This window comes from Danaus plexippus, chromosome 5 (assembly GCF_018135715.1).
Source record: "Danaus plexippus chromosome 5, MEX_DaPlex, whole genome shotgun sequence".
In the NCBI taxonomy this organism is placed as follows: domain Eukaryota; kingdom Metazoa; phylum Arthropoda; class Insecta; order Lepidoptera; family Nymphalidae; genus Danaus; species Danaus plexippus.
In genome coordinates this window covers 483,664-506,473 of record NC_083539.1, presented here as the reverse complement: position 1 = coordinate 506,473, position 22,810 = coordinate 483,664, and the positions used below count along the sequence as shown (strand labels likewise).

Sequence of the window (22,810 nt, the reverse complement as noted above, 5' to 3'; positions counted from 1 at the left end):
GTTTTAATATTTAAAAAAATAAAAAATAAATTGTCTCTGGTTTCCGTTTCAACGTTATGCATGTGACAGCTGTCAGAATAGTAGCAGAAATGTAAGTCATAATGTTGTCACTGTCATTTGATCGAAAGTGGAAACTTTGTTTCCGTGTTGTTATGACGAATCCTAAACTAATTTAAAAGTTTCAACTTACATAAATAAAATTCAGTAACAAAGATCATAAGTACTAGCAATGGCAACGTTAAAGTCTGATTTGGATGAGTACTTATTACAAAATGAAAATCGACGCAGCTACAAAATAAGTTTACCATTTTCTACTCCAAGTTTCTTCTCCCGAAGTAATGATGAGACGCCAACAAGTACCAGCACAACAAGCACATGGTTTGAAAACGTTCAAAAAGAGTATTTTACTCTGGTGAGTAGCTCATTGTATAAATACCATTCTTAATTCTCAATGATTATAGTTAACAATCATGAACATTATCTAACAAATCATTCTCTTTCAGAGCCGAACACAACGTTTCATGGGATTTGGCATATGTTTATTTTTTGGCTTTCTTTGTTTTATATTATCATTTTTATACATACCTGTACTACTATTACAAGCAAGAAAGTTTGCCCTCCTATTTTCTTTGGGTAGTCTTTTTTTCATTCTAAGGTAAGTAAATTTTTTACAATAACAATAAGTCAGTGGCACATATCTTCAACATTAGATATAAATTATTAATATTAACTTCTATAAACAACCTCAGGATCATTAACCAACTATTTAAGATAAAAGTAGAAAAAATTCAATTAATGAGAAATGTATAATTTACTAGAGCATTGGAGTCGAACTAATGTACTTGTGGATTGATTACTGCATGTGTATAGGGCAGATATCTCTGTATCAATTAATGATTTAATGAATATTTCCTTATAGTTTCAGTTTTCTGTATGGGCCGTGGTCTCACTTGAAATCATTATTCACCAAAGAAAGAGCACTCACGACCTCCCTTTATGGGTTTACATTGTTTGCGACACTTTACTGTGCATTGCATTTACAAAGTACACCACTGACTGTGATCTGTGCTGTCGGCCAAGTGTTAGCGTTGATGTGGATGATGCTTGGCTCTATCCCTGGAGGCTCGTCGGGGATGAGATTCTTTGGAAGCATGTTTAAGTCGTCGGTCTCAAACACACTGCCCATATAACAGCTAGTTGAACACATTTTTAATGTGTCCAATTATTTCTACATCTACTACATGGGAAGGTGTCAGCTATGTGATAATAAATATTGTTTTATATACAAATACTATACCTACTAGTTTAAAATTAATGTAAGACAGTACATTTTGTCAATTCCTCGTAACCAATTTATATTTTCATAATACAAGTGGCTGAGAAATTATTAATTGAATGTGCAAATGACATTTTTTTGCAGAAACACACAGTATACATTTTTATATACACAACAAAAAAAATTAAAGTTTTACAAAACAAAAATTTGTATTGTGAATTAAATAAATTTGTAAATATATATTAGTCAATATTATTTCTTTATCTCATTGTTCATTATTTTAATAAACATATCAGAGTAACACTAAATACTTTAACAGGCAGCAAACATTACTCCCAAGGCATTCATTAATACAACGGAATCACAAACACAATTTTTATTTTCCAGCCACATCACATTGTTAGCATGTTTTTGATATTCTAGTACTATTTTATATTGCTCTATTAGACGCAACGTGTACAAATGACCTTTTAATTCCCATTTAATATTTTTTAAACGAAGCGCATGATATTTTTTATATAAAGTTCCTGAAATATGAAAGCTAATTTTATATTAAAGATTAAATCATAAACACAGTGTTTTATTCTATAATAATAATGACTAAGAACGAGGCACAGTACGATGATATCAGAGATATCGATAATAGGTAAGTTTCAGACTATAGTGTCCTGGTAATATTTACTTGTACTTCTGTACATTTCTGTGCACAGAACATGGTTTAATACTTTTTTGACAGTAATCGTCTTCTCAGTGATGACTTCGTATCTTCGTGATAGATCTACGGTTTGAGATATACTTTCATCGAGATTTCTTTGAGTTTTATCAGTTTGGCGGTTATTCTCCAACTGTCACTAATTATGATTTTGACGGTCGGTGGATGCAATGAAACCAAAATTTAAATGACTTAATTTAATTTTAAATCTAAATTACAATTAATTGGTTCGACTATATTGTACGAAGGGTGAACAAATAGTGACACAATATTCTAAAATATTCGAAAAAGAAATATAAAAAGTCTGTTCACACGGAACTGCTGAGTCAGACCCGTGTAGAATGAACAAGTTTACTTAGAAGCTTAGCGCGGCCTGCGATTACACCGTAATTCTTTTAATATCTAATTTAACTATCACTATGACACCGTCACGTAACACATTAAAAAATAATAATTGCCGGTGTTTAGTCCTCGCGATAACTCTACTCACCTCCTGTAGTATGCGAGCGGAGAGAGAAAAATGTAAACATGGATATAGATAACCCAAACGCTCGGATCAGCTCATTGCTGTCGCGCACCATAGAGTATCTTACGATGGGTCCGACGATATCACTATTTAAAATACTTAAAGCTCACAGATGTATATATTTTAAATATATACATAGGCATAAACATTTGAAGTAAAAATATTTTTTTTTTTTTTCTGTAATGTTGATTTTTGTTCTTTTTCAATCTTAAATCCAAAGTTTCTTTATTCTCGAACTTGCTTTACGAGTTCTGCATCTGGTAAACGACTGTTCCCATTTGGGGGAATGATTATGAGGCTGGAGACGGTAGGAGCCAATATGAAAGATTACCTCTTGTAATAAACTATTCAAATTAAGTAAAGCGTTTTTTTGGCAGATCTCTGTTGGTGAAACGCATTTCGTCTGTATCTAAATACTATCGTGTAAAACTATTTTGCATTTGTATTTTTAGATTGTTAAGTAGTTATCTTCGCATTCTTTATTTAAACAGTTTAACTTAGTTTTCACCCCTAGTACAATTAATAGGATTGATTTTTTAAATACTTGTGTACTTTTTCTTTGAACCAAATTTTTCTTTTATACTAAAACAATTTAACCATTATATTGTCTAAGACAGATCCTATCACGTTTATCTTGACATTTGTCTCCTCAAACAATACGTGTGCGTCAAGTCAGTGGCGCCCTCTCCCGTGCCACCGCTTAGATTCGTACTAGGCGACTAGCGCATTTGTTACAAAATAATCCATACACTTAAATAAAACCGATGTTTTAATTCATTAAGACTACATTTCTTCCATCCTGTTTCAAACACCGGTTTTTCCTTATCCCCAGAAGATATTATATAATAATATTTATATATATTTTTTTCAAATTTTGTATATGGTTGTCAAATTTCCAATGTCAATTTTGTTTTTTTGTAATAGAAACAGGAACTTTAACCCCCAAGTTTTTGTGATTTAAGACTGACTGCCATTGTATTACATCTAATATAGATATGGAAAGACGTTTATACATAAGTAATTCACAATAAGATGTCATTACAATACTATTACAATTGAATATAATGTCCCATTTTTTAAATTTCCAGACGAAGCCCTGACCTGCAACGTGTGCGACCGATCCTTCTCGACACGACGAGCGCTGGGCGATCACCAACAGAAGAAACGACATTTCGGGTAACTATTAGAAAACGCTCCCCTAAAGCCTCAGCCTGAGTTTATCTGTGCTGTATCAAGTCGAGGCTGGTGGTGAACGTGTGCCGTCTTTGTCAGTTGCAGCGCGTGCGACAGCCTGTTCCCGTCGCTGATGGCGCTGGAGCACCACAAGGAGGAGTTCTCCCACTGGAGCGACTCGTGCTACTCCAGCTCCGACTCCGAGCCGGACGACTGCCACGAGGACCGCCACCGGCTGCTATAATACCACCTCATTATTGCCGGGAACAGACCACGCCACTTGGGCACCTTCGTCTAGGCGCGTGATCACGTGGATTCCTTCATATCCCTCACTTCTACATTGTAATTGCTTTATAGTCTCGGCGACGCTCAGGGCGCTCTGTCATGTGTTTTGTTACAGAGACGGTATTTCGAGTTAGTTACTAAACGGATGCCAAAATGCCAAAACCGTTTATTCGTAGTTTAAGTGGTAGCTGTAAGTAGGATATGTAAATATATTGACTTAGCTCTGGGAGTTGACATCTTTTGTATGGTGTCGAGACTAAGTACTGTGTTTATCTTATATGAATGTTCTATCATTCGCTCACGAGGACAGTATTAAAGACATATCTGCCAGGAGCCAGTATTATTGTATAGAAATGATTAATGAATGTGATGTTCAGAACAATGGATGTCGTTAGGTAAGTCTGTATCAACTTAGAGACTGTCTCGTAACTTGTTAGTTTTATATTTGTGGACGGTGAAATCAAAATATTTAAACAATTAAATATTTTAATACTTTTATTGAGTAGTTTATAGCTAGTTAGTAATTATTGCTGCACATTTATACAATCTCTTGCATCTTCGAATACTAATATTACAATTCAACATCGCTTATAACGAGAGGGATGTTCGGGAGAGTCTGGATTATCAGCGAAGGCGCTCTTCCAATATGGAAGAACTAAAAAAAGTATTCTCATCAGTTCCAAAGTTTATTAGATATAATAGCTCTAGACAAATCAGAGTATGTTTTTTATATGTAAAGAGAAATAAATAAAGGCAACATATTTCTACTCATAGAAAAAACAAAACACAATGTTTTTTTACAAATATAAAAGAAAAACGAAGTCAGTAATGAATCAGAGTCAACCTTATAACGTACACGCGGATGTACCTCGTTTGTTTGTCTGTTGTATTCCGTTCCTACGACTACGAACGTCCTACGAAATCGTCCAAAACTCGACATCACGCAAAATCAGTTGAATCGTTGAACAAAACAAATATCTGTAGAAACATATCAAAATACACTAATGGCATTTACAATTCGTACCTAACATGGATTACAATGTAAGAAGAGCGGCGCCCCAGCGGCGTCGGCGCAGGCCCCGGCCTGTCCGCGCCCGCCGCTGCGGCGCCGCCCGGTAGAGCCGAGTGAGTCCACGACGGGGACGTGAAGCGGTCGTACGTGTGGGAAGTGATGTCCCGGCAATAATGTATCACAGTACCCGACTCCCGAGGCGAGGCGGGGCGCGCGTCGCTCTGTGTCGTATATCGAATAATCAGGAATACAAATCACGAATCTCTTACGAAAGCATAATACGAGTGAGTGGGGCCGCACTACGCGGTGCCGTTCAGCAGCGGCTCGGCCTTGGGCTTGGCGGGCTCGCGGCGGGCCTTGGCGGCGCCGCCTGGGCCCGCGCCCGTCGTGCCCGCCGCCGGCGTCGCTCCCCCTGCACCCGCGCCCGCGCCGCCCACGCCATTCTTCCACCCGCCTCCTGTAACGTCACAATTTTCGTATTATACATTACTCTTGTACTAGCGTGTTTTATTTATGAACCCAGCCAGTTTGTGTAGTTGAGTACCTCGATAATTCACAAATGGTTTGAGATAAAGTTTTGCAATTGAATAGCAATTAATATTTAAAATTATCCTTAAACATTAACTATTGTCAAAAATGTCTAGAATTGTTAAAACTTTAGAAAACATGCAGAAGTCAGGAAGCCCAACACTGTTATAATTTAATGTAAAGTTTCACATGCAGTACAACAAGCCAAGACATGCAGCAGGAAATGAGTCGCCGCCACAAGACAATACAACAGGTGAAGCATCAGTGTTAAGAGTGTCACAGGCGAGCGGCGCCGTGAAACAAGTCGTGGCAGACACAACGTACACATCCGACACGTCCCACCTCCTTACACACGCCAATCATGATGTGAGTGTGTGCGTAACCGTTCTGTTCCCAGACCACGAGTGTTGCTTATGTATTAAAGTGTGTGCGTGTGTCTATGCGTGTATATGTGTGCGATGCTTGTCGTGCATGTGTGCGCGTGTGTATGTACCTCTCCTCCTCCGCGCCCCCCGCGCGCGCTGCTCCCCCCCCTGGCCGGTGGTCTCCTCCCCGGACGCTGACTCTGCACACGTCACACACACACTCGTCACTCCCCCCCTACTACCGCTACAGCCGTATATACTTGGAATATATCAAACTACAGTGTGTTAGCTGATCGACTATCGTCTGCTACATCACAATTTTAAAATGACCGACACTCGCATTGACGAAATAAAAAAAAGTATTGGTCAATTGATTCGATTTCTAGAGCGCTTCGACTAAGGAAAGAAGTGAGAGTTATATGTTACAACTGATGTTAACTTTATCTCAGCGTTATTTGAAGTATCATGTTTGGGTGAATGCTTTCACTAATAAAATAATTTATATCATCATCTCTAAATGACGGATAGGGTGCGAGTGCGGACATTAGAAAATTTGATTCGATAGAAGTACTCTTATGTTAAATTAGTCTTATAAAGACACTATGTAGAGCGTCACTATACACTACGGATGTTATATAAAGACAGAGGACCGGTGAGTCAACACCGCCGCTGGATTTTATAGTACTACAATGTTCCAGTTAATTTAATAAATACATATCGTGCAAACTATAGTTAACTAGGATGCACTACATACTGAATACAACCAGCAACGCTAGCAGAGTTCCACACTAGACCCTGTGTGGTGTGATGTCCTATCTATCTGTCTATCTACACCTCTATCTATATCTATCTCTACCTATCTCTATCGTTCCATACTGACCCCGGTCGGTGGAGGCGTCGTGTCCGTCTGGAGCTGGCCCGTCGTCTCCGGCGCGCCGCCGACCACTCTGAGGAACACACATAATGTTAATGTACACCGCCCACAATTCCGCTGATACTTAAGAATAACAACACATTCCTTGTATAGGGTATATTTGTTATTATAACTGCACTTTTCTTAAATATATAAATGATTATCTACCAATAAACTATTTTTCTGAGCTGGTGCAAACAAATTATTGAACCAGTATGAATAATTGAATATGATGGCATGTAAGAGCTTCACTATATATAATTTGTATCATGAACTAGAGACGTTCGTAGACACATTTAAGGACAATAAGTTCCATCATCGGCCGTGTTTCATCCCATCCCGTCCCGTCCCAGTCTATGCAGGTCGTACCACGTCCCTGTTGTCCCTGTTGTCCCGCGGCGGCCGTCCGTGCGCCCGGCCGTTCTCCAGCGGCACGCGGCGCTCCTCCCCGCGACGTTCGCTCGACCTATAGTTAGTTTGTTATTATTATAAAGCTATACACAATGTGACCCGCGAAGGGAACTGACACGATATACAGGATGTGAATAATGTTACAAATCAGATTATTTTATTGGATGCGGTAATCATGAGACATTTCATTACCTTAAAAAAAATGTTGCCTAATATAAACACTAGTTTTAGGACAAAAACAAATCAAGTCGTGCACCCGGGGACAGCTGAAGGCTATTTTTCAATTAATGAATAATGTTACAGTTGTCTATCAATCAGTTCACGTGTGTGCGTGTGTGCGTTACCTGTTGGGTCTGTGCGGTCGTGTCCTCGTCCGTTGTGCATCTCCACGCTCGTCCCCCAGTTCAGGAGTAGTGCGGCGGCCACCTGCACAGTTACAAACAATATTTAACACTCGCATATAATGTGTTTACTCATTTTTTTATATTTTCCCCAACAATATTATCTTATTTTACGTGTAATCTTATTGTTAGTATTATAAATCTGATAATGTTATGGACATTAATATTACAAATTATGTCATCGGCTCAAGACACCCACCATGACCGCTTTTAACTACTGATCCATTGTTCAAAATTCAATTTAAAACACTCTTTATACTAAGTCATCATCTGCATCGGTCACTTTTATCATATCACGCTACGAACACTCCGGTTACGTTAATATATAACTAACATTGAAGAGAATCGAGTCCATGACATAAACAAGTGAAACACAGCAGAACGAGTCGTCGGCGCTCATAAAGGTGACCAGATGAACAGTCTGTTGACAGTTTATAAGGGTATTCAATGTATGTGTAGTGTATGTGTGTATTCACCCGCGGGGTATCTCGTGTGCGGTAGCCTGGGCCTCCTGGGCCGCGCGGCGGGGGCTCCCCGAGGCGGAGGGTACGCCCCTGCGACTCCGCCCGTGACCATCCGCAGCTGCTGATCTATTTCCAACTTCTCCGCGCGGAGCTGTTCCACCTCCTGTGATCACGGACGGAGTGGCGGTATAACATTCTCAAATGCAAACCCAACAAATACAATATCGGTACATGTGCAATGCGTAGGTTACCTTGAGGTGTGCCACGTGATACTCGACCAGAACCTTGGCGTTGGCGATGTTTTCCCTGGTGCCGACAAACACGAAGGGCACCATGCCCTCCTCCCGCGGCGCGGACGGCTGCGGCTCATTGTCGCCCTCCACCTTGACGCGTACCACGCCGCTCTTGTCCACGATCTCCTGGATGACCTTCCCGTTCTTGCCGATGACCTTCCCGACTAGCGCGCGCGGCACCTTTATGGACTCCTCCGCGTACTCCAGCAGGCAGCGCGCCGCACGCACCGCCTCCAGTGACTACACGCGTACCGACAAACATACACTCTTATTACACCTCAAAGTAAAGGGTGAAAAGTGATGGCGAGAACCGCTCCATGACCATCCTGGACGAAAGACATGGCAAATGCATTAAGACTTGTAATCCATTAAATCTGGTGTGGAAAAAAAAGCCCTTGTCTAAATCAATGGTGATACCATTTAATTCTAGTGTTGTAATGGAATTATTTTTATCATCTTATTCACATTAAAACACTCCTACTTTAATATTTTTGGTACGCCATAGAGTGTGAACATAACAACAATAAGTTTCCATCATACAACAGCCGCTTCCGGAACGTCGTTCTCAAATTGATTTCTCAGAATATATATAGACATGTCAATAATGTTGTCAATGTTTATCTCGTATCGTTGGACTAGTGTTGTTACCTCCCCGCATATCTTGAAGGTGCAGGAAATCTCCTCGAGCTCGATGTTGGTGATGCCGGCCACCTTCCTCGCTTGCTGTATATTCGCGCCGTGTGTGCCGATGGCGAGTCCCATGAGCTCCTCCCGCACACTGAACTCGTCCGTGTATCTGAACACATCGTTGTAAACAATCTCATTTTTCTACAATTCATTCGTTTTTTAATACTAACAAATATATATGTATAACAATATATTTTCGTAATACGGAGTTATTTTTCCTCAGCTACAAATATGTAATACCTCAACGTATTCGTAATGTATATTTATTGCCAGATCTGTTGACCTTTATATTAACGCAATAGATACAGTAAAATGTCTGTAATACATAGGATCACTCACCCGCCCTGATTGTGTATTTTAGTGGATTCTAGCTGTCTCGCGGCCTCTTCAGTCTTTTTAAGTAGTAGCAGCTTTTGCGTTAGGTTCCTGGAAACAGATAGAGAGTGATGTGAGATGGGTTTATAAGAACGATAATAATACCGTGGACATCGACTAGTGTAGGAAACACAATACTATCGCCGCGGCCTGCCTGCTGGCTGGCGACCCTGAGGTTTCCGAATCCGTATCCGCACGTCGGTCGCACGGGCGGCGAGCGGGCCGGCCGTGCGAGCCTGTGCGATTGTGCTAACTGTGCGTGTGTGTGAGTGTGTGTGTACCTGAAGTGCATCTCCTGCAGCATCTGCGCCCTCCTCTGCGAGGTGTCGCAGCGCGAGATGACGGCCAGCGCGCCCCTCTCGGGCACGAACCACACGAGCGCGGCTCCGATGGCCTTCTGGAACTCCTTGTGAGCGTTCTCCACCTTCGCGCTGTGGATGTCGTGAACGCTGCAATCGTACCGCATCAGGTCACCGTGCCATCGTACGGCTTAATACTACACACGCCTAACGTATGACGAATACACGCCAGGGAGACGACCCGCCATCTCCCTCTCTTTGTTATTTAATATAAAATGCAACTGTCCTTTCTTATCTAGAAAAGATTTTGTATTTATATGGCCATATGGTGCTGGTGGTAATAGCTACTTGAAACAAGAAAAAACTAAAAATAAACTAGTCTTTTATGAAAACGAATAAATGCAACATTTTTATTTTTCTTCTCCTACACGTGACCTAACCTGACTAACTTGAAATGGCACCATGCAGTTGATATAAAAAAGAAAGAGATACTATGCATATGTGTCAATTTAAAAACAAAATATTTGTAATAATTTTCCAACGAGATTTATCCGTTACAAATTTGTATACCCTTTAGATTTATCTAATATCTCTTCTGATCTGAATCAACCTAGACTCTCAATGTATTAGAAACAGAACCAAAAGCCACATATTAGGGTCATGTTGTTAAGCTTCTTGTTTTAAGTTCAGTAGCATTTGAGGGTCATTGACCGCAGCACGTTCTTCCGTACTGGAAGAAGGCTCTTAACGACTGCCATCATCGGTCTAATATTTCTGTGAGTGTGTGTGTTTGCGCGTGTAACTCACTAGTCCTTGAGATCATCGGGAACTGTGATTTCGAACTTGTGGAAGGTGTTTTTATCTATGGGCGTCTTCGGCGTCTTGACCCTCAGCCGGTCCTTGGGCACGATCTCAGTGTAACAGTTGTCCCACTCGAGGTATTCGATCACTAGGAACTCGCCTCTGATCATCTGGAAGAATATCACACGGCATATTAATAACACGCGGACACTCACCAAACAGGCACTAGTTAGTGTGTAAACGGATACGCGGTTCTAGTTCTAGAATACGTTTTAATCGTCGGAAGTTGTACAACACGGTTTGGAAAGACGAAATTAATTTAGCCGGGATCATCTCACAGCTAATTCCATACAAAAATAGATACATCAATAAATTTTTGTACAAACTTTGATGTCATATATATTATATAGTAAACTTGTAACGTATTGAGAGAACTGCAAAATTATATTAGGAGTCGATCGTTCTTACACAATTATATCGTTTTTAAAAAGGTAATTTGCACTACGGCAGGAGTTCATCGACCCCGAGAGGATATCGCCAAACAATCACCCGTCTAGCCTCACATCAGAGGCGAGATTTATTATTGACTTCGATACAGAGGAGGCTGAGAGTTTAAGTGTTATCTTAATTGATATGAAAACAACAAAGACTTGACAAACCGGATTATGTACAATATGTCGCGAGATCTGTCTCAATGCTGTAAGGAGAGTCCACACTACATGTTACTATTGACAAGTGTACGGAATATGTTACTGCCATACAATATACTCACATTCACACATTATGTTTACACGACTTTGTTAAGGAATGAGTCACTTATCAATTTGATATCTGACATGAGTGAAGGAAATTTTATAGAATTAAAGAAATCTGTCCAAAATACTGGCAAGCGTAATCATATATAACAAGAATGTCTTATATCATTTTGGAAAAAGCTAGACACTGCTAGACTAATGTTAACCAAACATATCCAAGAACCACCGCAAGGAAACTAGCTATCAAATGAAAAAAAAGCGCATCAAAAGAGATCGTTCCGTTTGAGGGTGACGTTAGCCTTTAATATCCCTCTCTTTGTGTGACGGAGCTCACAAACAGCGATGTATGTATTATTAAAGCATCTTCATCAGTAATGATGGTCACCGGTGACGTCATCGCCATGACCACCGAGACTGAACACTGATAACACAGTCATTACTAAATGTTATTATATTGAAAGATAAAAACTAAACAAACAAAAACTCCTTAAACAGTTTATTTACGTCTACGTTATATTCTTTGTAATGTTTTTTGTTTTCATAATCGGTCATTGACCCCGACTTAAACTTGACATATTTAAGTATAAAATATCGTGATGTAATATATATTTATCACTGTATTAAGGATATAGGCCTGATTAGTAGCGAATAGATAGTGAATAGACACTAACGGTAAGCTTACCAGTAGTTTGCGTTGTCAAACAAAATACGGAAAGTTTTCAGTTAAGACGCAGCGGAGCGAGCGAAACGAAACCGGACGACAAGGAATAGAAACGGATTTAAGACAAAGGGAGTTTGGCGAAACGGTCGCGATCCGCTATTCAAGGTCGTTACACGCCAAATATTGCGATGAGTACAGATTTTAATTATCAACAAGGAATATTTAAAGCTTGATACAATAAAGGCACGAGCCCGCCTTTATATGATATGTTTAACTTAAAGATAACCATATCAATATTATATACTTTAAGTACTGACAATCCTCAGATTATTGAAGTTACCGGCAAAAGTTTGGTCGCACTCACCGGCCAAGAGCCTGCATCGGGTTTACAGACCAACGAGAAACATATATAACTTAATCTCTATAGAATACTTTAGCTTTAATCACTAAGTTATTGTTTTTTATTATCATGGCTGAATATAAATAAATATATTTATTTAGTACTTCTATAACTGATAAAAATAATTTGTATAAATATTACATTGGCTTCACCCAAACAACTTATTTAGCATCCAAAATAAAAAAAAAATGGAGTAGTTTTAGACATTACTTTTAACAGAGAAATTATTTTAGCAAATAGGCTAATAAATTTTCTATATCAATGGCAACACTGTTGCAAAGTGTTCTCTTAAAAGTTGTAAATTACTATGATTCATAACTTTATAAAGTAAAATTTATCATTTTTTAAGTGCTACATCATGTTGTCAAATTATAAAAAATATACTAAAAAAAAGGCATCTAAACAATGACATTTTCAGTGAACAAGCACAGTGATTATACTCATGAAATATCAAAGCTCTGATTAATTAAAATATTTGTGACTTTGTTTATAATAAGTGAATTTTTGATTACTGTCCCTTCTATAAAGATGTCATCCTTACTTGTAGATTTAAGAAACACCTTCATATTGTAACAACAAACAAACATACTATATGTAAAAGATACTACCAACTTCTAACAAAGATTTAAACAGAAATAACTAACCGCGCGCTAAATATATTAATAAATTCATTATAAATATTGACTGTACAACATTATACATAGTAAATCACTTTCTCAAGTGTGACCGGAGCTCATATCTTCTAGTGTGAATATGCCACATAGAGAAAAACTGACATGCCTTCATTAATAGTGATCGCATGACCAATTTTAAGACTTCACATTATTTAAAAACTATATACATATAACATTTAATGTTAAGATAGCAAGAGAATACGACTTAATATAGTTATATATTTTAATTATTAATTCTTAATTTATTTTCTAATAAGAATATATATATGAAAGTATTATATACATATAAAAAAATAATTTTTAGTAAAACCAACGTCAAGGATGCAATCTGAAAATATTTAAATGTTACAAATTCTATAAATAATTACATTTGTGTATGTTCCCATCCACAATTAATATAAGTCACACAGGAGGGTTTAAATACAGGTTTACATTATAACATGACCGTAATTGATGACAGCTGGTTATCTCTTGTAGTGTTTGATACAACAATACAAGCACTACAGATATCTACTATGAATCTTATTGAGGGTAACTTAATAAATTTGCCTGCTTATCCATTAATCTAAGTAACTATCCAACAAGTAGCGCTTTGTTCGACGATTCAACAAAAAAATAAAAATAACGTAATTTAATACCTTAATATTTGCTGTCCACCACCCACATGCTTCCTTTTCATTTGACCTCGCGAATACTTCGACCTCTTGATTCTCCACAAAATCTGTGTGTTTGCCAGAATCCTTAGGTGGTAGGAACACTTGAGAGAACAAAAACTTAGATTCCGGCTGCCAACTAAAAACGAATGATGCTTATGAATATGTATGTGAAAATAGATCAAAATACTGCATTATAGTTATACACTCACTCATTTTCGAAAGCTACAAGGACCTCGTTGTCGAGCACGTCGGTGACAATGGCCTAAAAATACAGAAGAATTGTAGAATAGTGGCGATCAAATAACTTGGTAGTGCAAAAATTAAAAATATTAAATTCGGTTTCAGTCATATAGTGTAGCACAGAGGTTTGGTCATGCAAAGATGTTATTGTATCTCACCAAAGCGTATTTAAATATGTTAAACCAAATGAATAAAACACATGGAAAATTCACGCCCTGTCAGTCGGACATGGCGTCCATTCCAGCCGCGGTGAACTTCCCGGAAAAATATTTTAGTAAGTATGTAACGAAACTTTAAAACAACGGCCTCACATAACTTAATATAGAAATCACTAATAAAAATTACACGATTTGCGTTAAACTCAGCCGTACTTCACGATTTACAAACCTTATAGTAAGCACCATTTTCACCGTACACCTCGACCGACAAATCCTCCATTTTGGTTTGAAAGCGTATTTGGCGTTTTCAGAGCGAGAATGAAGCTCCAAGAGAAATTGCTAGCCAATCATTTGCGAGTATTCACGCATAGACGATATTACTTCTTCTCAATCATAATACTGGCAACATAATTGCACACAAAGCGAATAAAATATTTAGTCAAGAATATACAATGAATTGTGAATGTTTTTTTTTAAATTTAGAATGTCAATTTTATTGTTGCCCAATAACAAATATGACTTTTGAAATAATAATAATGTTTGGTACTATTTTGATAAATGTTTAATAAATATTTCTAATTACCTAAAACCAATATTATTTTTGTTTCTGGAAAGTGTTCAATGACAGAAAAGAGAACATCGAATTTGATCATTCATGTTGGGGATTCACCTGCTAGTGTCTGTTCTTATACATTATAGATGTAACCTGACATTGCTAATAACAAATAACACTCGCTCATAATATGGATTGTTAGGGTAATCCCGTATAACATTCTTCTGTTAGTCTATGTTTAGAAGTTATTCAGGCAATCTTAATCCCAATAATAATTTTGCATCACCCGAAAGAAGAAAAACTTAAATACATTTGTTATATTAGGCTATGCAGTTGTCACTTGTATATTTAGTTTCTTTGTTGAATGTTGATAAATACGTGTGTATACAACTCCTAATTCTTTAACTTTAACTAGACTTAAATTGTTTTCAATTATAATAAATCTAAAATAAAGAAATAAAAGGAAAACTAAACGTATTTATTATAAACTAATATTTTTTCTATCTATATTTTTTATATTTTACCATGAGACAGTGCAATGATTATTAATAGACTGAAACAGAAATTACATGTAGAAAAAAGAAAATTAAAAAGAAAATAAGAGTTTTGTTATGACAGTGACAAACAACATTCTAGTATTATTCTGTATTTTGTTGAAGGTTGTCGGTTGGGTAATGATATTATACTTTGTGCTGTAACAATTGCAGAAAGTCCACGTTGAACGATTAATTAATTTAGATATCGCAGAAATTAAGGAATTAATTAAGTAAATTAACGAGCCGTTTTATTTCAAATATATTACTTAGATTTACAAAAGAATAATGAGTGAAGATAAGAGCGTTATACTCGTCACCGGTGGTTCAGGGCTAGTGGGACGAGCAATAAGGACTGTTATAGAAGAAGAGAGAAAATTAGACAGTAAACTTGTTAGAAATGAGACTTGGATTTTTTGTGGCTCCAACGATGGGGATTTGAGGTAAGACATACTTTATAGAAAAGTACCCTTAACAATAGTTTTGGATCATAATTATGTTGTTTTATGTTGTAGAGATAAAGCCCAAACTGAGGCATTGTTTGAAAAACACAGACCAACTCATGTAATACATTTAGCGGCCATGGTAGGAGGCCTATTTCACAACATGGCTCATAATTTGGATTTCTTTGTGAGTTTAACTTTATATATATATTAAAGCAACTTCCAGTTGGTGCTGTCTGTCTGTGTAAATTTATTATTTGGAATATATAACATTAATCTTATCTGTATATGTAAAAACATGATTTTTTACTTAGTTTCTATGTATTTATATCATTAATTTGTGTTTAATGTGATGTCTTATGATTACAGAGAGAAAACATGTCTATAAATGATAATGTTTTGAACGTGAGCTACAATTATAAAGTTAAAAAAGTAGTGTCCTGTCTCTCGACATGCATATTCCCTGATAAGGTCACCTATCCCATTGATGAGACTATGGTTAGTATCATAAAGATATATTAATACAATGTTCATTGTGGTATTGACTCAGACAAGTATAGATTTGGTTTTTAAGATTTACATGATATTTAAGAATATTTTTACCATTCCATCACACATATTTTTCTTAGTAGAGAAACAGATTTTTCAGTCGTACTTAAGGTTGTATTAATGTCTTTATAAGGTAAACACTAAATAAATAAAAAATACGTTTATCTTCTATTGTAGAAAACAGATTGCTTGGAATTTTAAACTCACAACTTTTTAATATTAAAAATTACAAACAAGTGTCATGTTTTAGAAAATTGTATTAGTCATTAATTATAAATGGTTTTAATTGTAAGTAATTGTTACTTAATTAAATAGTTGGAGCTAGATGATGTTTTTATTTTCAGATACACAATGGTCCACCCCATCCATCCAACTATGGCTACAGTTATGCAAAGAGGATGGTTGATATTCTGAACAGGTGATTTTAATAATGAAATGGGTCTTTCTTAATGCTCTTCAATGTCAGTGTTTGATGTGTGAACATTGTCTTTTTTTAGAGGGTATCACTCTCAACACGGTTGCATGTTCACATCAGTGATACCATGTAATGTTTTTGGACCTCATGATAACTTTTCTCTGGAGTCGAGTCATGTCATCCCTGCCTTGATACGGAGAATGGATGATACTATTAAAAAGGGTACCAATTTTTCCCATCGTTATATATTTAAAATGTTGAACTTTGGACCATTTTCATTGACACTGCATAAGAATCTTTGACAAACCTTTTGTTTTATTTAATTTTTAGTGTCGATTTAATCAAATTTGTTACTATACATACCACACAACTGATAATTGAATTGAATTTTAAAGAAGACGGCATTGTTACCCTTGTACTGGCGGACCAATATGAACCAAACATAACAAAAAAATGCCTTCATTTAAAAAAATTATCAACATTATTATTGTTATATTTGTTTTCCATTCCTTCGTGTTTTCTTCACACAATACTCAAGATTATAATTCGTCCAACAAATAAAAACATTGGCCTTGGAAAAATATTCTATGATTCCAGTGCGAATGAAGCCTTAATATAAAAAAGACACTGAATGACTTTAATTTGTGTTGCAGGTGAGCCAACCTTCACTGTACTGGGGAGTGGAAAACCGTTGCGCCAGTTTATCTATTCCCTGGACCTGGCCAAACTGTTTGTGTGGGTGTTGAGGAATTACAATAGCGTGGAACCAATCATCTTGTCAGGTACACGTGTGTTAGAGAAGGTTTTTAGTAGTTTCAATAAATAATGTATTTGTATAAATGAAACTAATATTATTCGGATCACTACGAGTATTTTATTATTTTTTTAAACTACATACTTCCGATTTTTCGGTTACTTTGCAGCGACCGTGACCGCGGGCAGACGAGATGTGAATGTCTGCATGAGAATGCCGTAAAGTAATCGTAACGTCGGGGGTGTGTAGTTTTTAAAAATAATAAAATACGCGCAGTGACCCGAATAATATTAGTTTCATTTAAATGAGTACTCGCGGAAGTCTTTTTACTTACTTTTCTATCCTACAGTTGATGAAGAAGATGAAGTTACGATCAGTCGAGTGGCGGAGGCGATAAAGGAAGCTCACGGTTATCAAGGAGAGATTGTATATGACACAAGCAAGGCGGACGGACAGCATAAGAAAACAGCTTCAAACATGAAACTGAGATCGCTGTACAAAGAATTCAACTTCACACCTTTTGATAAAGCTATTAAGGATACGGTTGTCTGGTTCAGGGACAACCGAGACCGAGCTCGGTTATAGATAGTGTAGTAACACACATCACAGGGTCTCCGTCTTGGTGGTGTCTTTATTACAGAATATACATATGTCAACATGCGGATAGTGAGGATTGTTTAAGTGTAATTATTATAATCAACTGATCACAGAGTATTTATGTCATTGTTATTTTAATAAAATTAAAGTCTTGTCATAATTAAGTTAATTTATTTTCTGTGGCATGAATCACTCCATGCAATAGAAGATGATAAATATATTAGTTTGTATGTTTCACTTGTCGAGCCTGCATATAGGGTTGCTCTGAACCATTTGCAGGTCCACCTTGGGTCCCACGAGGTCTCTGATGTTATTCAAACCATATTTGATCATAGTAGGTCTTTCGAGGGACAAGCCCCATGCGATTACATTGACATCTTCAGGCAAGCCCATGGGTAGAAGCATCTCCGGTCGGAACACACCAGAATTTCCAATTTCTATCCACTTTTCTAGACCTGAAAATATAAATATAGTGACTTATATGTAATATTGTCTTGGACATGATTTTAGTAATTTAAACACATTTCTAAAGGTACAGATTATTATTGCTTATATCTTGACAATTGGAAATTTGGAATCTTAAATAATTCAAATATAGTTACCATTATGGTAAGCGAATATCTCCATACTGGGTTCGGTGTACGGGTTGTATGCCGGTTTGAACTGCAGTTTGTCGAAGCCGAGTCGTTTGAAGAAGTCGTCCAGGACTGTGATTAGGTCCGCCAGGCCCAGGTCCTTGTCAGCGATGACTCCCTCCACCTGGTGGAACTCCGCCAGGTGGGTCGCGTCCAGGGTCTCGTTGCGGAACACCTGGGCAGGTGGAATAATTAAGATCTCTGCTGCTATTATAAACTACACTCAGTGATTGAGTTTATATGAAACAGTGAGTTACGAGTATGTTGCTGGAGCGACAATTTAAAGGAAACTATATGTTACGAACTATACATAATATATTTACTAATAAGCAGATATGTACTTATTATGGTTTATATATTTTTTTTTTAGTAAAATGATGCAAAATCAGCGAGGATGGTCTACTTCCTTCGATGGTTTTATTATAGGAGTGTTCTAACTAGGGATTATTACGATATAGGATTAGATTTAAAAAAAAGGAGTGTCCCTACCTACTGACCCATATATAGCCTTTCCTATAATAAAGCTGTTATGACAAGCGTAATGACCTGAAGTTAATTGTGTATGAAAATTCTGTTAGTAAGGAGTCACCTCCTGCTGTATGAGTATGAGGTCAGAAGGATGGTAGGTGTAAACATATCTCAATCTCTCATTCTTTAATTGTTCCGGTAAACTTGTTCGTAACACACAAGAGATGCATATCTTACGATGGATCCGCCGATATCACGACAAGGGAGACGAAACCCATAAAGGAAAAGATCTTTTTAATGTTGAGAATGGAGGCCACAGTATACACTAAAGCTTTAGGTACCCGTTAAACTACCTTATCTATACTGAAGCACTTGATGGGAGTGTGTCTGTCTGCTCGTTTGTACAACGTCCGAGCGCTGACGGCCGTCGTGTGAGTCCGGAGGAGGTTCTTCTGAGCTTCCTCCAGCTTCCAAGTATAACGGTAACCCTGGAGACGACAATTCATTTACATTTTATACATCACTACATAGTATAAAACAAAGTCGCTTTCTCCGTCCCTACATCCCTGTGTATGCTTAAAATTTGAAACAACGCAACGGATTTTGATGCGGTTTTTTTTTATAAGTAGAGCGATTGAAGAGGAAGGTTTATATGTAAATAACATCCAGTGCCTAGTGGAGAAGTACTGTTGTTTTTGAGGTTTCTAATGTGACATTGTAAATAATTAAATTTTTTCCTCTTACATTGCAAACGCTGTCTGCACCCTGCGAGGGTTCAGACTGCGAGGAAACCTCGAAAAGTTCTATGGAAAACTCCGCGATGGTATATGTTTATCTCTTTTGGATATCCCATAACAACACTTGTTGTCATTTACTTTTTACGACAAATAACGGGTAATTTTCGAAGCGATTTTAATCAAAACAGCATTAATCCTTATCCGATTAAATAACTTTAATGCATTGTTAATTTAATATGTGTCTATATGGCCTTGAACAGCATATGATTAAAAATTTTATTCCCGTGGGCATCCGGAGCGGGCCGCTACGTTTTCATATACAACGTTCACAGTTTTTCCGTAGTGTAATTAGTACCGGCATTGCAGCCGTGCGAAGCCGGGGCGGGTCGCTAGTGTTGTATACACAAAAACAGTTTATGTCTCTCTTGACTCATTGGCTGTTTGTATAATTCTGCATTTGGCTTGGCTTCTTGGTTTATATTACATAAAATTTATTTCCTCTGTTATGTTATAAATTAATGTACATTATTATATGATACGTTTTGTTATTGGACGTTAAAATATATGAAACAGATTAAAAATCAATTGTCATATGGCACCAGGTATTATTTTTTTTAATTTTAAAATAGAATTTCATTAAAAAGTCGTATAAAATATAGAATTATCAATTTGATGTGGAATTTATCTGTAGAAATGTATGTGGGTCGTGTCTTTTCAATGACAATATTCGTCTGTCCCATACTAATGTTATGTTCTAATAACTTACCTGAGAGCCATAGCCGCCTTCACTGTGAACCTTCTTGACTTTCTCCAAATAGTCCATGGGAAACTGTGATGAAACAGCTGGTGAGGAAATGAAGAATGTGTCGTGGGCGTCCCTGGCCGGGTGTTGCTGGGGTTGGAACAGAGCATCGAAATTCCAGAAGGAGCTCTCCACATAACGATTTGTTGGCATTTCTGTGAAACCCATTTCTAGGAATATTTCACGGAATTCGGATCTGACTTTCAGTAGAGGGTGGAGGTGACCCGAGTCGGGCGGCTGACCTTAAATAATAATAGATTCGTTAAAAAGGCTACAAAACAGTTATTATTGAAGTGTAACTTCTTATGCGACTTCCCAAAAGGCTGCGTTAGACATTTAACGTTGAGGGATAGAGAAAGATACACAAATATAGAAAGTAGGAGAGTGAAAGAGATTGAGTCGGTAGATTCCAAGCACACGCGTATGGTATTCTTGCTATGCAGCGAGCATCGTGAGATTAGCTGAAATACGTACTTGTTGGTCTATATTAATTAATTTACAATATTAATCACTTTTTTAATTGATTTGATACACGTGTAATATAATAGAGCAGTATTTTATTTTCAAATTCAGTGGATAAGGATTTCTTACAACTATGAAGTTTAACTTCTTCCGAGCAAGGGATTCCACACACAATTTTTTTTTTTCATTAATTTTGGTTGCAAAGTATTTTAAAGTTAATATTGCCAAACTTTTAGAACTTGGCCACACTTAATTGGTTATTTCAAGATAAGAGAAATATGGCAAAACACATTCTGATGAGGCTTGACAGCTTTATATATTACGTATGTCAAAGTAATTCAGTATATGTAATGTGTATGTATAATGACTTTAATTTAGTTCTAACACATTTCTAATGAAACAAAATGTTTATGCACTTCCTCTCCATACAAACATCAACCGAGTTGAATTCCACTGACATTCATACAAGTCTCCAGCAAAGGCTAATATTACAGAGCGCATATCAATACTTTACATGTGACAATTACCGAGAAGGACACTTAAAAATAAACTTGATAGCTTCATGTAACTAATGTTATCCGTCATAATTAATTATTGAAATGAAGTCCTAGAAATATTACCGAGAGCATCAAAGTTGTAGGGCTTGAACTGCAAATCCTTCCACGCCCCAGTCATAAGCATTTCACTTGTTATATCGGTCTCCAGTTTCTTTATAGTTGTCGCAAAATGAAGTCCCTTTGACAGAACAAAACTCTTGAAAGTGATCTCTTGAAGTAATTTTCTTTTCTTGTAATCACTTCTCTCTTTATCTGGAATATTGTCAACGCCATTCTTAATCTCATTGAGATGGTTTTGTACAGTATCTTTTATCAAGTCAACCTTCTTCTTAACAAGAGGCGTTCCTCCAGATTTATCTAAAACTATCCATCCAGATGACATTGCTTTGCTGAATCCAACTTTTGCATTTGGCACGGTCTATAAAAGTGTAAAGGCAATTGTTTGTTAGCTTTCAATTTGATTAGCTGTCTAATTACAAACTGAAAAGAATAATAGTAACATGCAATCGAGCCTAAATAATATTAAAACTATAAGTGATCAAAAAATGTATACATTTGTTCTTAAATTATAATTGTTTTCTTTTATACTGCAGTAATACATAATATTCATTTTAAATTACCTTCATGACTTCAGCTTGAGACATTCCATTTTCAGGAATACTCCGGTACAAGACGGCTTCATGACTTCCTTTTTCAGCTACTAACTTCCCCTCTTCCGTAAGTTCCCATTTCGTACTTTTCACCGGTTCAGATACTATCATGTCCAAAGCTTCAAGACTTTTCACAGCACCCACTATTTTTTGATGATCTTCATTGAATTCATTGGCGAGCTTCAACGTATCAGCCTTTTCATTTTCCTCTAAATACTTTAAAATCCTCTCGTTTAATTCCATATTTTCTTTTATAACTAATTGATCTATCTTGAGGTTATGATGTTCAAACCACACAGGTGACTTTGACACGTTTTGACATTGTTTAGAACGAAATGTCAGAGAAGTAGTGTTTTTGCATTGTACACTATTTATATTTTATTCTATTAAAACTAACGGATCTACGGAATATTTTCTACCAACTTCTATTTAAAAACTAGTTATAATTAGAAAACTAAGTAATTAAAATAAATATGCCTTATGGATAAATTCATTTGAAAACTTAAAATATTGTAAAAATTCTTTTATTTTTTTTATTTTAAAAATAAAAATAACCGTATTTTATTCTCTGTACTGTTTAATATACCATA

The 22,810-nt window shown here is 36.8% G+C and overlaps 6 protein-coding genes across 9 annotated transcripts in view; 4 read left to right on the top strand and 2 right to left on the bottom strand.

The window, feature by feature from the left end:
• LOC116768919 (uncharacterized) overlaps positions 1-4,302 on the top strand; it is a 150,036-nt gene extending 145,734 nt beyond the window's left edge. Inside the window, exons 3-4 of the mRNA XM_032659817.2 lie at positions 3,603-3,690; positions 3,787-4,302. Coding sequence (XP_032515708.1) covers positions 3,603-3,690; positions 3,787-3,931 — 233 coding nt within the window. The 3' untranslated portion in view covers positions 3,932-4,302. The remainder of the gene's footprint in view (positions 1-3,602; positions 3,691-3,786) is intronic.
• Positions 1-22,810, top strand: part of LOC116769217 (uncharacterized) — a 324,623-nt gene that overhangs the window by 36,292 nt on the left and 265,521 nt on the right. The gene's annotated exons all lie outside the window — the stretch shown is intronic.
• Positions 97-1,847, top strand: LOC116768918 (uncharacterized). The gene is made up of 3 exons (XM_032659816.2): positions 97-412; positions 504-655; positions 920-1,847. Exons 1-3 carry the CDS (start codon positions 230-232, stop codon positions 1,188-1,190), a joined length of 606 nt encoding a protein of 201 aa, XP_032515707.2. The 5' UTR covers positions 97-229; the 3' UTR covers positions 1,191-1,847.
• Positions 4,646-14,456, bottom strand: LOC116768914 (FMR1 autosomal homolog 1 homolog A). Of its 4 annotated transcripts, none has more exons than XM_032659807.2 (14): positions 14,295-14,456; positions 13,877-13,929; positions 13,650-13,803; positions 10,528-10,691; positions 9,703-9,870; positions 9,386-9,472; positions 9,008-9,155; positions 8,318-8,599; positions 8,079-8,229; positions 7,546-7,627; positions 7,160-7,256; positions 6,758-6,824; positions 6,006-6,077; positions 4,646-5,441 (listed from the first exon to the last, which is right to left on the bottom strand). In XM_032659807.2, the coding sequence occupies exons 1-14, from the start codon at positions 14,343-14,345 to the stop codon at positions 5,284-5,286; spliced, it is 1,734 nt and encodes a 577-aa protein (XP_032515698.1). In that variant the 5' UTR covers positions 14,346-14,456; the 3' UTR covers positions 4,646-5,283. The 4 variants fall into 4 exon arrangements, with proteins under 4 accessions (XP_032515698.1, XP_032515699.1, XP_032515700.1 ...); XM_032659808.2 differs by having other exon boundaries at positions 9,703-9,852; positions 14,295-14,454; XM_032659809.2 differs by lacking the exon at positions 6,006-6,077 and having other exon boundaries at positions 14,295-14,454.
• Positions 15,195-18,073, top strand: LOC116769308 (GDP-L-fucose synthase). Its single transcript, XM_032660367.2, has 7 exons — positions 15,195-15,594; positions 15,667-15,781; positions 15,964-16,092; positions 16,488-16,561; positions 16,641-16,780; positions 17,212-17,340; positions 17,662-18,073. Exons 1-7 carry the CDS (start codon positions 15,440-15,442, stop codon positions 17,895-17,897), a joined length of 978 nt encoding a protein of 325 aa, XP_032516258.1. The 5' UTR covers positions 15,195-15,439; the 3' UTR covers positions 17,898-18,073.
• On the bottom strand, positions 18,061-22,520 carry LOC116769305 (phenylalanine--tRNA ligase alpha subunit). The gene is made up of 6 exons (XM_032660356.2): positions 22,191-22,520; positions 21,634-21,988; positions 20,516-20,793; positions 19,366-19,500; positions 18,512-18,719; positions 18,061-18,364 (listed from the first exon to the last, which is right to left on the bottom strand). The coding sequence occupies exons 1-6, from the start codon at positions 22,461-22,463 to the stop codon at positions 18,144-18,146; spliced, it is 1,470 nt and encodes a 489-aa protein (XP_032516247.2). The 5' UTR covers positions 22,464-22,520; the 3' UTR covers positions 18,061-18,143.

Bases quoted from the DNA above. Each gene is read 5' to 3' on its own strand.
- LOC116768918 (XM_032659816.2), top strand. From the start codon at position 230: ATGGCAACGTTAAAGTCTGATTTGGATGAGTACTTATTACAAAATGAA. The intron at 413-503 runs GTGAGTAGCTCA...ATTCTCTTTCAG, and splicing joins AAAAAGAGTATTTTACTCTG to AGCCGAACACAACGTTTCAT. The intron at 656-919 runs GTAAGTAAATTT...ATTTCCTTATAG, and splicing joins AGTCTTTTTTTCATTCTAAG to TTTCAGTTTTCTGTATGGGC.
- LOC116769308 (XM_032660367.2), top strand. From the start codon at position 15,440: ATGAGTGAAGATAAGAGCGTTATACTCGTCACCGGTGGTTCAGGGCTA. The intron at 16,562-16,640 runs GTGATTTTAATA...GTCTTTTTTTAG, and splicing joins ATGGTTGATATTCTGAACAG to AGGGTATCACTCTCAACACG. The intron at 16,781-17,211 runs GTACCAATTTTT...TTTGTGTTGCAG, and splicing joins GGATGATACTATTAAAAAGG to GTGAGCCAACCTTCACTGTA.
- LOC116769305 (XM_032660356.2), bottom strand. From the start codon at position 22,463: ATGGAATTAAACGAGAGGATTTTAAAGTATTTAGAGGAAAATGAAAAG. The intron at 19,501-20,515 runs GTAAGTTATTAG...TGTCGTCTCCAG, and splicing joins AAGGCGGCTATGGCTCTCAG to GGTTACCGTTATACTTGGAA. The intron at 18,365-18,511 runs GTAACTATATTT...TTATATTTTCAG, and splicing joins GATATTCGCTTACCATAATG to GTCTAGAAAAGTGGATAGAA.
- LOC116768914 (XM_032659807.2), bottom strand. From the start codon at position 14,345: ATGGAGGATTTGTCGGTCGAGGTGTACGGTGAAAATGGTGCTTACTAT. The intron at 13,930-14,294 runs GTTTGTAAATCG...CTGTATTTTTAG, and splicing joins AAAATGGTGCTTACTATAAG to GCCATTGTCACCGACGTGCT. The intron at 6,078-6,757 runs GTCAGTATGGAA...TGACGTGTGCAG, and splicing joins CGACGCCTCCACCGACCGGG to AGTCAGCGTCCGGGGAGGAG.